Source organism: Olea europaea, chromosome 10 (genome assembly GCF_002742605.1).
Source record: "Olea europaea var. sylvestris chromosome 10, O_europaea_v1, whole genome shotgun sequence".
NCBI lineage: Eukaryota > Viridiplantae > Streptophyta > Magnoliopsida > Lamiales > Oleaceae > Olea > Olea europaea.
Window position 1 is genome coordinate 17,171,735 of NC_036246.1, and position 12,119 is coordinate 17,183,853.

The window sequence follows — 12,119 nt, forward strand, 5'->3', positions numbered from 1 at the left end:
TTTTTAGTCACACGATTTGAAAAATCATTAGTATTCAATATGCATACTTTGCATTTGAAATATCGTGACTAATTATATCACAACTGGAGACCTTTCTAATTCATACTTAATAAAATAACTAAATCTTATCTATTAAAATCATTAAATTCCAACAATAATATGCCACACTGACGTCTTGCAAAGAGTTGAAGTTGACCAATCCAAGGGGATTGTCTCTCCTAAGTTGTTATAGGAGATATCCAAACTCTCGACTTGATGTAGATTTGAGAATGTTGCTGGATTTGTTCCACTAAGATTGTTGTGGGACAAGTTTAGTGCACGGATCTCCCTTAACTCTCCAAGTTCCTCTAAAATATCACCATATAATTTATTAGAAGATAGATCAATTCTTGACATGTGGTTGAGGATAGCTACCCTAATAAGAATACGGTTTTTTTCTTTGTTGTAATATTGTAATTTTCCCAATAGTGAATCTGAATTCTTCTACTTTTTGGAGAGACACATGATAGGCCCTTTCAGACTCAATCCTATCCATGTATCACCTAAATGTGACTACTGAAGAAAAGGTATCCCCTTGAACCATTCTAGACTTCATCTCGATTAGCGCTAGTGTTATGTTACCCAAACAGTGCGGTATCTAACCATTGAGGCTATTATAAAATAGATCTATCATACAAAGCCTTGTTCGGTATTGTTGGTAAGGAATTATGGCTTCAAAATTGTTGCCTCAAAGTAGAATAATGCTAAGCTCAATAGATAGCCAATCCATTTAGGGATACTTGCTATGAATTTGTTCTCTAAGCTCTTGCAAAAAATAAGGTCTCCAGGGACAAATAAAATTGCTAGGTAAAGGCAATATTTCGGTCGCTAAAGATCTTTACTAAAATATTATGGTCACTAATTAGTCAGTGAATGTCTTTAATGACCAATGACAAGTGGTCGCTGAATCGTATTATTCAACGATCTAAACAATGGTCGGTAACAGGCTCGAATTAGGTTTAAAAAAAGTTGGTTAATTTGTATCCTTTTGCGACCAAATGTTGGTTAGTGAAAGTAGTAAATAAAAATTACTATATTTCAACAACCAATATTTGGTCGGTGAAGATATACCAACAATGACCAAATATTGGTCTTTGAAGAATAATTGATAAAAAATAATGATTTATGCAAAACGTAGAGGAAATTTTCACGGGTAAACTACAGGATTTTTAAAAATGATGATGTGACAGTTCTTTGTTTTTTCATTTACTATTTATACTTTTTCTTTACCCTTAGCATCTACATTTGTTTTGAATTTCTATACTGTTTCAGTGGAATTTCCCTGTATGTATAGACTCACTCAAAAATCGGTAATTGTTAAAACAATTTTTTAATGTTAAGATTTGGGGTTCTGTCTTGCGGGGCATGTTAAGAAACTTTCTTACTTGAAAGCAAGTTTGGAGACAAAAAATTTGCTTTCTTTTTATAAGCAAAGCCTTGATATTCCCTATTTCATTGGTGGGTTTTGAAGTGCTAATTTTATTCCTATGATTTGCAGGGTTTGTGTGAACTTAAAAACCTCCAAGAGTTAGATCTTAGTTGGAATGAGTATGAAGGAATATTTCCTTCATGTGTTGCAAACATGACATCTCTTAGATTGGTTGAACTCTCACACAATACTTTCATCAGAAGTATTGCCTCCTCTCCACTTACGAAACTCACATCGCTTGAATATATCTCCATTTCAAGTAACAACTTTCAAGTTCCAATTTCTTTCAAGGCATTCTTTAATCATTCCAACTTTAATTTTTTATTTTTGGAAAACAATGAAATAATAAATGACGAGTTGGGAAATTTGGTTCCCAATTTTCAACTAGAGGTTTTTAGTATGCTAAATTCAAGAGGTTGTCCATCACTACCCAGCTTCCTTTACTATCAATCCAATTTGAGAATTCTTCATCTCTCAAATAATAGCATAGGATGGAATTTTCCAACTTGGTTGTTGGAAAACAACACAAGACTTAAGAGATTATACCTGATGGATAATGCTTTTACAGGACCTCTCAAGTTGCCAACAAGCATCAATCCCAACATGGAGAATTTTGATGTATATAATAACAAGTTCAATGGACATGTTCCAACTAATATGACTTCAATTTTTCCAAACCTATTTGAATTAAACATGTCAACAAATATGTTTGACAGTTGTATACCTTCCAGTTTCGATGACTTAAAATCTATAAGGTATATAGACTTGTCCAACAATAATTTGTCAGGCACAATTCTGCACGAATTAGTTATGGGATGCTTTTTTCTACATTTGCTAAAATTATCGGATAATAAATTGCGAGGACAAATATTTCTAGAATCTATCAACCTACAGTTCTTGAACAATTTATATCTGGATAGCAACGAGTTCTCAGGCACCATTCCAAAGAGCTTGTCAACCATCCCTCTTTCAGTGTTAGACCTTAGTAACAACCGTTTGTCGGGAAAAATTTCTAAATCAGTAGGCGATATGACAGCATTGGATCAAATTTCTCTGTCTAACAACTAGCTTGAGGGACCAATCTCGGAGGAAATTTGCAATCTCGATAATCTTAGCCTCTTAGATTTATCTGAGAACAAGTTATGTGGTTCAATCCCATATTGCTTCAATCCATCAAGAATACATCATGTCTACCTAAGCAATAACCAATTGGAGGGTGAGCTCACGTATGCATTTTATAATAGCTCTTCTTTGGTGTCATTAGATCTTAGATATAATAAGTTCATCGGAAATATCCCTCAATCGATTGGCAATCTATCACACCTAAGCATTATTCTTCTCAGCAATAACCATTTTGAAGGTACAATTCCTCCCCAATTTTGTGAGATGGACCAACTAAGCATGATAGACCTTTCTTTTAATTTTCTTTCTCGTCAAATCCCACACTGCTTTGGTAACTTGACACTAGAGGTGACCGAGGAGAAGTCTGGATGGGTTGAAGAAGTATTCACTTCTTCACTTCAAACACTCTTGTCTTACATGGATGAGGTTGAATTAGAAATGGCTCGTCACGTTTTTTCACTCGAAACTGGATTTTTCAGATTAAATGATGTGCCAATTACAGCGAAATTCATAACAAAGAGAAGTTCTTATACTTACAAAGGTAGCATCCTCAATTACATGTCAGGAATTGATTTGTCTTCTAATAAATTACATGGTAAAATTCCAGATGGCCTTGGAAATTTAAGTGAGATTCACTCACTCAACTTGTCGCACAACTATCTTATTGAACAATTCCAGAAACATTCTAAAACCTACATCAGATCTCTCCTATAACAACTTAGGTGGGAGGATCCCCACTGATCTGATCAAGTTAAACGTTTTGGCAATCTTTCGTGTGGCACATAACAATTTAGCAGGTATGATACCAGAGAAAGCCCAGTTTGGAACATTTGATGAAGGTAGATATCAAGGAAATCCTTATCTTTGTGGCCGTCCATTACCTAACGACTGTACTAGCACCGGATCAACACCAGTCTTGCCAACTGCTGATGATGAAAATGAGGAGTGCAGTTTAATGGACATGGAGTTCTTCTACATAAGCTTCATCATATCTTATTTATCTGTAGTGTTTTGCATTGCTACAGTTCTATTCATAAATTCTCACTGGAGAAGAGCATGTTTTCATCTCATTGAGGTTTGTATAATCCATTTTTGAGGCCATGTCTTCTGGATAATATTCCCATTTTCCAAATCAAGGTATCTGCTTTAATTCTGTATGAAGTTCATTATATTCTATACTAACTTTTATAACTAATATATATTTACAATCTATCTAATTAATGTTGTAATTTTCTCTTTCTAGATTTGATAACTCGGAAATAACGACGCAGTAGAGCCAAATATAACAGCATGGTAGGAAGCCAAGATGGCCATGTGTATGCATATTCAATCATGAAAGTGTGAAATGATTTTCAATACTATACTTGTATTAATAGATGGGAATGTGATTTGTTTCCTAGGTAAATGTTTTTTGTTTGTGAAAAACAGTAAGGAGCAACGTGGCATTTGATTTCTAAAGTAGTAGTTGAGTATCAAGCATTAATTTAATAAAAAGATTTATATTAGAGCTTCTTTTTCCTCCATATATAGAATTTGTGCAGTATTTCTGAGTCGAATTTTGTCAAAGAGAGAGTGTGCAACCTATTGATCAGTTTGTTATTCTTGTTATGAAACGTAATTGTATCTTGGAGGGATCCTTTTTGGACTCTTCTTCTCCGGATGCAAATTTTCTTCAAAGCATTGAGTAATGACTTCTCTAAAGGTTTTTATCTTTGGCTCGGTGTGGACTCAATGGCACCCTTTCCAACGAGGTAAAATTTTCACCTCCAATCTCTAAAGGTTTTATTTATATATCCACAAGGACAATGACATATATAAGTTTCTATCTGTGTTTGTATGAGTTTTTCTTCAATTATTTCTATTTTCAGATTTGAATTTCACTATTTCTCTTATATTTCAACTGAACTTTTTCTTTGCCCTTTTACATCATGAAAAAAAAAGTGTGATAAATGCTAAGTGATCACGCTTTCCATTTTTTATTTTTACCTAGAAGCATGTGTGTATATATATATATATATATATACACACATGTTTTCAAGACAAGCTGGAAGTAATTCTACATACTCATTTTCACTCAAATCCAGTCCTCATGCTTATTATGTTGACACCACCCTATTAAGTTAAACACTAACCAACCAAACAAAGGTAAAAATTGGAGTTGATTATTTTTTCTTACAGTTTTCTTAACAAATCTAAACACAACTACCTCCTTTGAGAGAGATATATATATACACATGCTTCTAGGCAAAAATAAAAAATGGAAAGCGTGATCACTTAGCATTTATCACACTTTTTTTTCATGATGTAAAAGAACAAAAAAAAAGTTCAGTTGAAATATAAGAGAAATAGTGAAATTCAAATCTGAAAATAGAAATAATTGAAGAAAAACTCACACAAACACAGAGAGAAACTTATATATGTCATTGTCCTTGTGGATATATAAATAAAACCTTTAGAGATTGGAGGTGAAAATTTTACCTCGTTGGAAAGGGTGCCATTGAGTCCACACCGAGCCAAAGATAAAAACCTTTAGAGAAGTCATTACTCAATGCTTTGAAGAAAATTTGCATCCGGAGAAGAAGAGTCCAAAAAGGATCCCTCCAAGATACAATTACGTTTCATAACAAGAATAACAAACTTATCAATAGGTTGCACACTCTCTCTTTGACAAAATTCGACTCAGAAATACTGTACAAATTCTATATATGGAGGAAAAAGAAGCTCTAATATAAATCTTTTTATTAAATTAATGCTTGATACTCAACTACTACTTTAGAAATCAAATGCCACGTTGCTCCTTACTGTTTTTCACAAACAAAAAACATTTACCTAGGAAACAAATCACATTCCCATCTATTAATACAAGTATAGTATTGAAAATCATTTCACACTTTCATGATTGAATATGCATACACATGGCCATCTTGGCTTCCTACCATGCTGTTATATTTGGCTCTACTGCGTCGTTATTTCCGAGTTATCAAATCTAGAAAGAGAAAATTACAACATTAATTAGATAGATTGTAAATATATATTAGTTATAAAAGTTAGTATAGAATATAATGAACTTCATACAGAATTAAAGCAGATACCTTGATTTGGAAAATGGGAATATTATCCAGAAGACATGGCCTCAAAAATGGATTATACAAACCTCAATGAGATGAAAACATGCTCTTCTCCAGTGAGAATTTATGAATAGAACTGTAGCAATGCAAAACACTACAGATAAATAAGATATGATGAAGCTTATGTAGAAGAACTCCATGTCCATGAAACTGCACTTCTCATTTTCATTATCAACAGTTGGCAAGACAGGTGTTGATCCGGTGCTTGTACAGTCATTAGGTAATGGACGGCCACAAAGATAAGGATTTCCTTGATAGTTACCTTCATCAAATGTTCCAAACTGACCTTTCTCTGGTATCATACCTGCTAAATTGTTATGTGCCACACTAAAGACTGCCAAAACGTTTAACTTGATCAGATCAGTGGGGATCCTCCCACCTAAGTTGTTATAGGAGAGATCTAAGCTCTCAATCTGATGGAGGTTTTAGAATGTTTCTAGAATTGTTCCAATAAGATAGTTGTGCGACAAGTTGAGTGAGTGAATCTCACTTAAATCTCCAAGGCCATCTGGAATTTTACCATGTAATTTATTAGAAGATAAATCAATTCCTGACATGTAATTGAGGATGCTACCTTTGTAAGTATAAGAACTTCTCTTTGTTATGAATTTCGCTGTAATTGGCACATCATTTAATATGAAAAATCCAGTTTTGATTGAAAAAATGTGACGAGCCGTTTCTAATTCAACCTCATCCATGTAAGACAAGAGTGTTTGAAGTGAAGAAGTGAATACTTCTTCAACCCATCCAGACTTCTTCTCGATCACCTCTACTGTCAAGTTACCAAAGCAGTGTGGGATTTGACTCGAAAGAAAATTAAAAGAAAGTTCTATCATGCTTAGTTGGTCCATCTCACAAAATTGGTGAGGAATTGTACCTTCAAAATGGTTATTGCTGAGAAGAATAATGCTTAGGTGTGATAGATTGCCAATCCATTGAGGGATATTTCTGACGAACTTATTATATCTAAGATCTAATGACACCAAAGAAGAGCTATTATAAAATGCATACGTGAGCTCACCCTCCAATTGGTTATTGCTCAAGTAGACATGATGTATTCTTGATAGATTGAAGCAAGATGGGATTGAACCACATAACTTGTTCTCAGATAAATCTAAGAGGCTAAGATTATCGAGATTGCAAATTTCATCCGGGATTGGATCCTCAAGCTAGTTGTTAGACAGAGAAATTTGATCCAATCCTATCATATCGCCTACTGATTTAGGAATTTTCCCCGACAAACGGTTGTTACTAAGGTCTAACACTGAAAGAGGGATGGTTGACAGGCTCTTTGGAATGGTGCCTGAGAACTCGTTGTTATCCAGATATAAATTGTTCAAGAACTGTAGGTTGATAGATTCTGGAAATATTTGTCCTCGCAATTTATTATCCGATAATTTTAGCAAATGTAGAAAAAAGCATCCCATAACTAATTCCTGCAGAATTGTGCCTGACAAATTATTGTTAGACAAGTCTATATACCTTATAGATTTTAAGTCATCGAAATTGGAAGGTACACAACTGTCAAACATATTTGTTGACATGTTTAATGCAAATAGGTTTGGAAAAATTGAAGTCATATTAGTTGGAACATGTCTATTGAACTTGTTATTAGATACATCAAAATTCTCCATGTTGGGATTGATGCTTGTTGGCAACTTGAGAGGTCCTGTAAAAGCATTATCCATCAGGTATAATCCCTTAAGTCTTGTGTTGTTCTCCAACAACCAAGTTGGAAAATTCCATCCTATGCAATTATTTGAGAGATGAAGAATTCTCAAATTGGATTGATAGTAAAGGAAGCTGGGTAGTGATGGACAACCTCTTGAATTTAGCATACTAAAAACCTCTAGTTGAAAATTGGGAACCAAATTTCCCAACTCATCATTTTCCAAAAATAAAAAATTAAAGTTGGAATGATTAAAGAATGCCTTGAAAGAAATTGGAACTTGAAAGTTGTTACTTGAAATGGAGATATATTCAAGTGATGTGAGTTTCGTAAGTGGAGAGGAGGCAATAGTTCTGGTGAAAGTATTGTGTGAGAGTTCAACCAATCTAAGAGATGTTATGTTTGCAACACATGAAGGAAGTATTCCTTCATACTCATTCCAACTAAGATCTAACTCTTGGAGGTTTTTAAGTTCACACAACCCCGCAAATCAAAGGAATAAAATTAGCACTTCAAAACCCATCAATGAAATAGGGAATATCAAGGCTTTGCTTATAAAAAGAAAGCAATTTTTTTTGTCTCCAAACTTACTTTCAAGTAAGAATGTTTCTTTTTAAAAGTGATTTTTTTATTGGTGAAAGACGACTATAAGTCACTTATTTTGAATGTAACTATTGACTTGCTTATTTCCTATCTCACCAATAAAAAAAAGCTATAGATTGTAAAATATAATTACTTTTAACTATGTAATGTTAGCCGAACCTCTTTAAATTATATTAATTATAAAGTCCTAATTGACGAAGTTCAATACTTTTTTTGATACAAAAGAGATGTTCTTGTTCATTTTTATTTTTCACATTTTTTTTAGCTATATTTGATAGTGAGATAATCAATATTGATTGATTTCTAAAAAATCTTGTAGTAATTTTTCACAATCATGAGATGACTTTGCATTAATTAAACAAAAGTTCAATTGAGAAGCAAGGAAAGTTATAAAATTGTGAAAATGGAAATAATTGAAGAAACAATTTCTTAGTCAGCATGCTAAGTCAAGAAAAACATTGTTTACCAAACAAGCCATTAACGTTTACCATGAACAGGAAGGGTGCCATTGAGTTTGCATCGGGACAAAGATAAAATCTTGAGGGATATGAGTGCTCCAATACTTTGTAGAAAGTTCCAATCCACATTAGAATTATCCAAGAACGGTCCCTCCAGCAGTCTTAAATGCCTCAACTCTTATACATGAAAGCAATGGAATGTGCATGAGAATTGGAGTTCATATTGCAATTAGTATTATAATTCATGTAACCAAGAATTGCAGCTCTTTTGGCTTACCATAAGATCCAAGTGCTTGAGGTAAGAGAATGCCCTCAAAGATTGCACCATGTTGCTAATGTTGGAGACACTTATCTAATTTTAGCACTTGGAGACGGTGCATACTTTTGATGCCTGAAACGTAGAATTCTCTAGGGTAATATTCAAGCGTATTAACATCCAATATTCATAAAACAAAAGCTTCAAAAACTTAGTTGAGTACCTGTTGGAAGTGTGAAGTTGTCAACCTCATTACTACTTAGATCAAGCTCCTCCAAATTACTCAAAGCATGTAAATCTAGATGGAGGTAGAGAAAAAAACATGTAGAAGAAAAATGTGAAAATAATGATTGAGAACTTAGTTTTGTTTGACACATTTATGAAAAATAAGGAGGAATTCTAAACTGCAGAACTAACCTTTCATTTGGATGGTTCCTTTTAGTTCACTGTGAGAGAGATCTAGAGATTTGAGCGATGATAGCCCATGAAATGAGGAGAAAATGCTATTATTGAAGTAATTATATCGTAAATTAAGGACCTTCGGGTATTTTAGACCTGTTGGCATAACCAAATCCACAATAAGTTACAACATAAACAACAAACTACTATTTAGTGAAAGGGAGGGGGCCCAGGAGAGAAATAATACGAATGCTTTTGTTCATACATAATAAGGCACAAGTAATGAAAGAAAGGAAATTTAAAATGAATGAGGATAAAGAACGAAATGAGATGATATACCATAAATGGTACCCAAGCTTGTAAGTTTATTTTCTCCTAGATCGAGCTCTTTCAAATTGATAAAATCATTCAGATATGTCGAAAAAACACATGTAATGATATTAAAAGGTACTTTGACCTCAAAACAACATATCGTGCTTGTGGAAAGGAGACTCACTTAGCACTGATAGAAAGTCGTTATCGCTCAACCAATCGTTAGCCCCAAAATCAAGAACTTCGAGCTTGGTTAATCTGAATTGTCTTTTACGGCCTACACAAGATTTTTCCGTAAAAAATAATAATATGTTTCGTCAAACCTATTATTCAACATCGCAATGATGCCCAGAGAAAAAACAAAAAATAAGGTGTATTTCATAATGAAACATTGAATAATATTATGGTTTATGTTTCATCAAGCTATTAAAAATTGAAAAACAATCATAATGGGCGGGATTCGTGAAAATAGTATTATGGCCTATTTGAATTACTTGGGTTGATTAGCACTATTAATATCTATCTCAATTTGATTAACATCTACGTTTAGTGATGTTAACTTATTAGGAAGGAACAAATTGCAGATGCTTTGATGTAAGAGGAGACCAATTTGCATAATTTTCAAGTTACATTATGTTAAGTAGATCTATCTAAAATGAAACCAATATTTTCATTTTTACAGACAACTTAAATTAATGTTAAAATCTGAAGTTAAGCTTTAGGCTTTTATTGTTTTTTCCATGGACTCTGTTTTTGCATTCATAGAATCAGTGAAAGTTGGAACTCTGTTATCTGGTCTTCACTCCAAACATTCTTGCACTTATATGATTTTTTTTCCCATAAAAAATGTTATATTGTTATTGAATTTTAAAATTATTTACACCCACTGTTTTTTCTCTTAATACACTAATAAGGTTAAATTGGTTGTTTGATCTGTACTTTTAATAGAGAAAATTAAAGGTTCGGAGAAGTTGCTTATCTTATACTGCAACAAGAAAAGTTAAATTACAATAACTTGATTTATTTTCTAATGGGGTCGATTCTTCGATAATTACATGATCTATGACAACACCAGAATATGAAGTATATTGAACTTACTGTTGCTGTTATTTTCTTTCTTAAAAAAGTATTTTCGAACTCTCAAACACTTGAGAGAAGAAAGTTGACTAAGAGATAACAAAATTTTGCGATCAAAGGAATTTTCAGACAAATCAAGGGCCTCCAAATTTCTCAACTTTGACAATTTATCAAAATCTGCAATAAAGTTCAACATATCTATATTTATTACTCAAATAAAATTGGAATAATAAAAATGAAGCTACCTAATTAAGGAAAGATGACATCATACCTTCATTCTCAATCCAACCTACTAAATAATGTCCCCAAAGAGAGATTTCTGAGCTCTTGAAGGGGAAGAAATAGAGAGACATTGAAATACCAATCTCCTAATTTCCAATCCCTGACAAGAACAAGATAAACACTGATTACTCGTTTAGTTGTGTTGCTGCATTCAACCCCATGCCATTGACAACAATCAGTAACAATTTCATTAACCACCCATGAACGTAGTGATTCTCCATCTGGAAAGTTTATATTTTCTTTGAGGTGCAAAAGAGCAACCCTCTCTTCCTCCTAACACCCTAAACAATACCATTCATTTAATAATGAGAGCACCATCATCACTAACATTGCGTGTAGCTTTATTCCCATCTTTCTTAATTCTCAACACACTTAACTGTGAAAATCTCTTATGTATGTTGCTGGTGGATTTTTTGCTTTGGGAGCGTCCCTTTTTAAAGGAGAAACTTGATGTACAATGGATTGACCAAAACACTACTATTCAATTTTATGACTTTTTCAGTGATATTAAAATGTTGTCCCACATTATTGCCAAACTCTGGGAAATTTCCTATAAATTCTTGTTAATAAATAAGACGTATTGATTTATTCTTCTTCTTCTTCTTCTTCTTCTCTTTATATATATATATATTTTTTTTTTTTTTTTTTGGGTTTGGGGGCCGGGGTAGGAAATTAAGATTCATGATATTTTATAATTAGGTTTTGACTAATTAATGGCGACACGAATTCTACCATATATTTCCTATTAATGTCACCAGCTAACGGATCTCCTAAGGAAAATGGTGCAAACAAAAATGAGGAGACTTTGACTTGGGATTACTAAAATGTGAAAGCCATTAATTTGATGGAGACATTGACAAAAGCAACGTCAATTTCAACCAAGTAGTAAAAACATTGAATTCTTTAAAATTTTAATCCACTAGTTTTTTCCCTGTTATGACACTACTCGTTCCGAATCAATCTAGTGGACCCGAAACATGACGTGTGCCGATGATAGATACTAACTAGACGTCGTCAAATCTACCACCAAGGCTTACCATGAGTTACAAAAAAATGTACCAAAGTCAAATGTTTATGTAAAATATAATGCATTGGGCCCAAAATAATTACCTCATGCCTCGTCAATATGAATCATAAAACTTAATATGTCGTGTGGCAGTTTGAAATCATTAGGCTTCTCCAGTTATAAAGAACTAGTTGCCACCTGTATGGAAAAAATTGGAAAAATATATGAGTTGATAGTTCAGTGAATGAAGAAGTTCAAATATAATTATAGTTCATTTTTATATTTTTATCGAAAATCAAGCTCATATCACTTAATAATTCACAAGATAACATTATATAA

At 33.1% G+C, this 12,119-nt stretch overlaps 1 protein-coding gene and 1 pseudogene across 1 annotated transcript; one reads left to right on the forward strand and one right to left on the reverse strand.

Annotated features, from left to right (window-relative positions):
• Positions 1-533: 533 nt before the first annotated feature.
• On the forward strand, positions 534-4,278 carry LOC111400356 (brassinosteroid LRR receptor kinase BRI1-like). Its single transcript, XM_023027770.1, has 6 exons — positions 534-566; positions 1,312-1,323; positions 1,538-2,086; positions 2,537-3,215; positions 3,313-3,665; positions 4,222-4,278. The coding sequence occupies exons 1-6, from the start codon at positions 534-536 to the stop codon at positions 4,276-4,278; spliced, it is 1,683 nt and encodes a 560-aa protein (XP_022883538.1).
• Positions 4,279-5,666: 1,388 nt separating this feature from the next.
• On the reverse strand, positions 5,667-11,814 carry LOC111400357 (annotated as a pseudogene).
• Positions 11,815-12,119: the final 305 nt, after the last annotated feature.

What these genes read in the sequence shown, in the direction of transcription:
- LOC111400356 (XM_023027770.1), top strand. Translation starts at nt 534, where the DNA reads ATGTATCACCTAAATGTGACTACTGAAGAAAAG. An exon ending in AGATGGCCTTGGAAATTTAA is followed by an intron (nt 3,216 to 3,312) that starts GTGAGATTCACT and finishes ATAACAACTTAG; the next exon opens with GTGGGAGGATCCCCACTGAT. An exon ending in CATGTTTTCATCTCATTGAG is followed by an intron (nt 3,666 to 4,221) that starts GTTTGTATAATC and finishes TGTATCTTGGAG; the next exon opens with GGATCCTTTTTGGACTCTTC.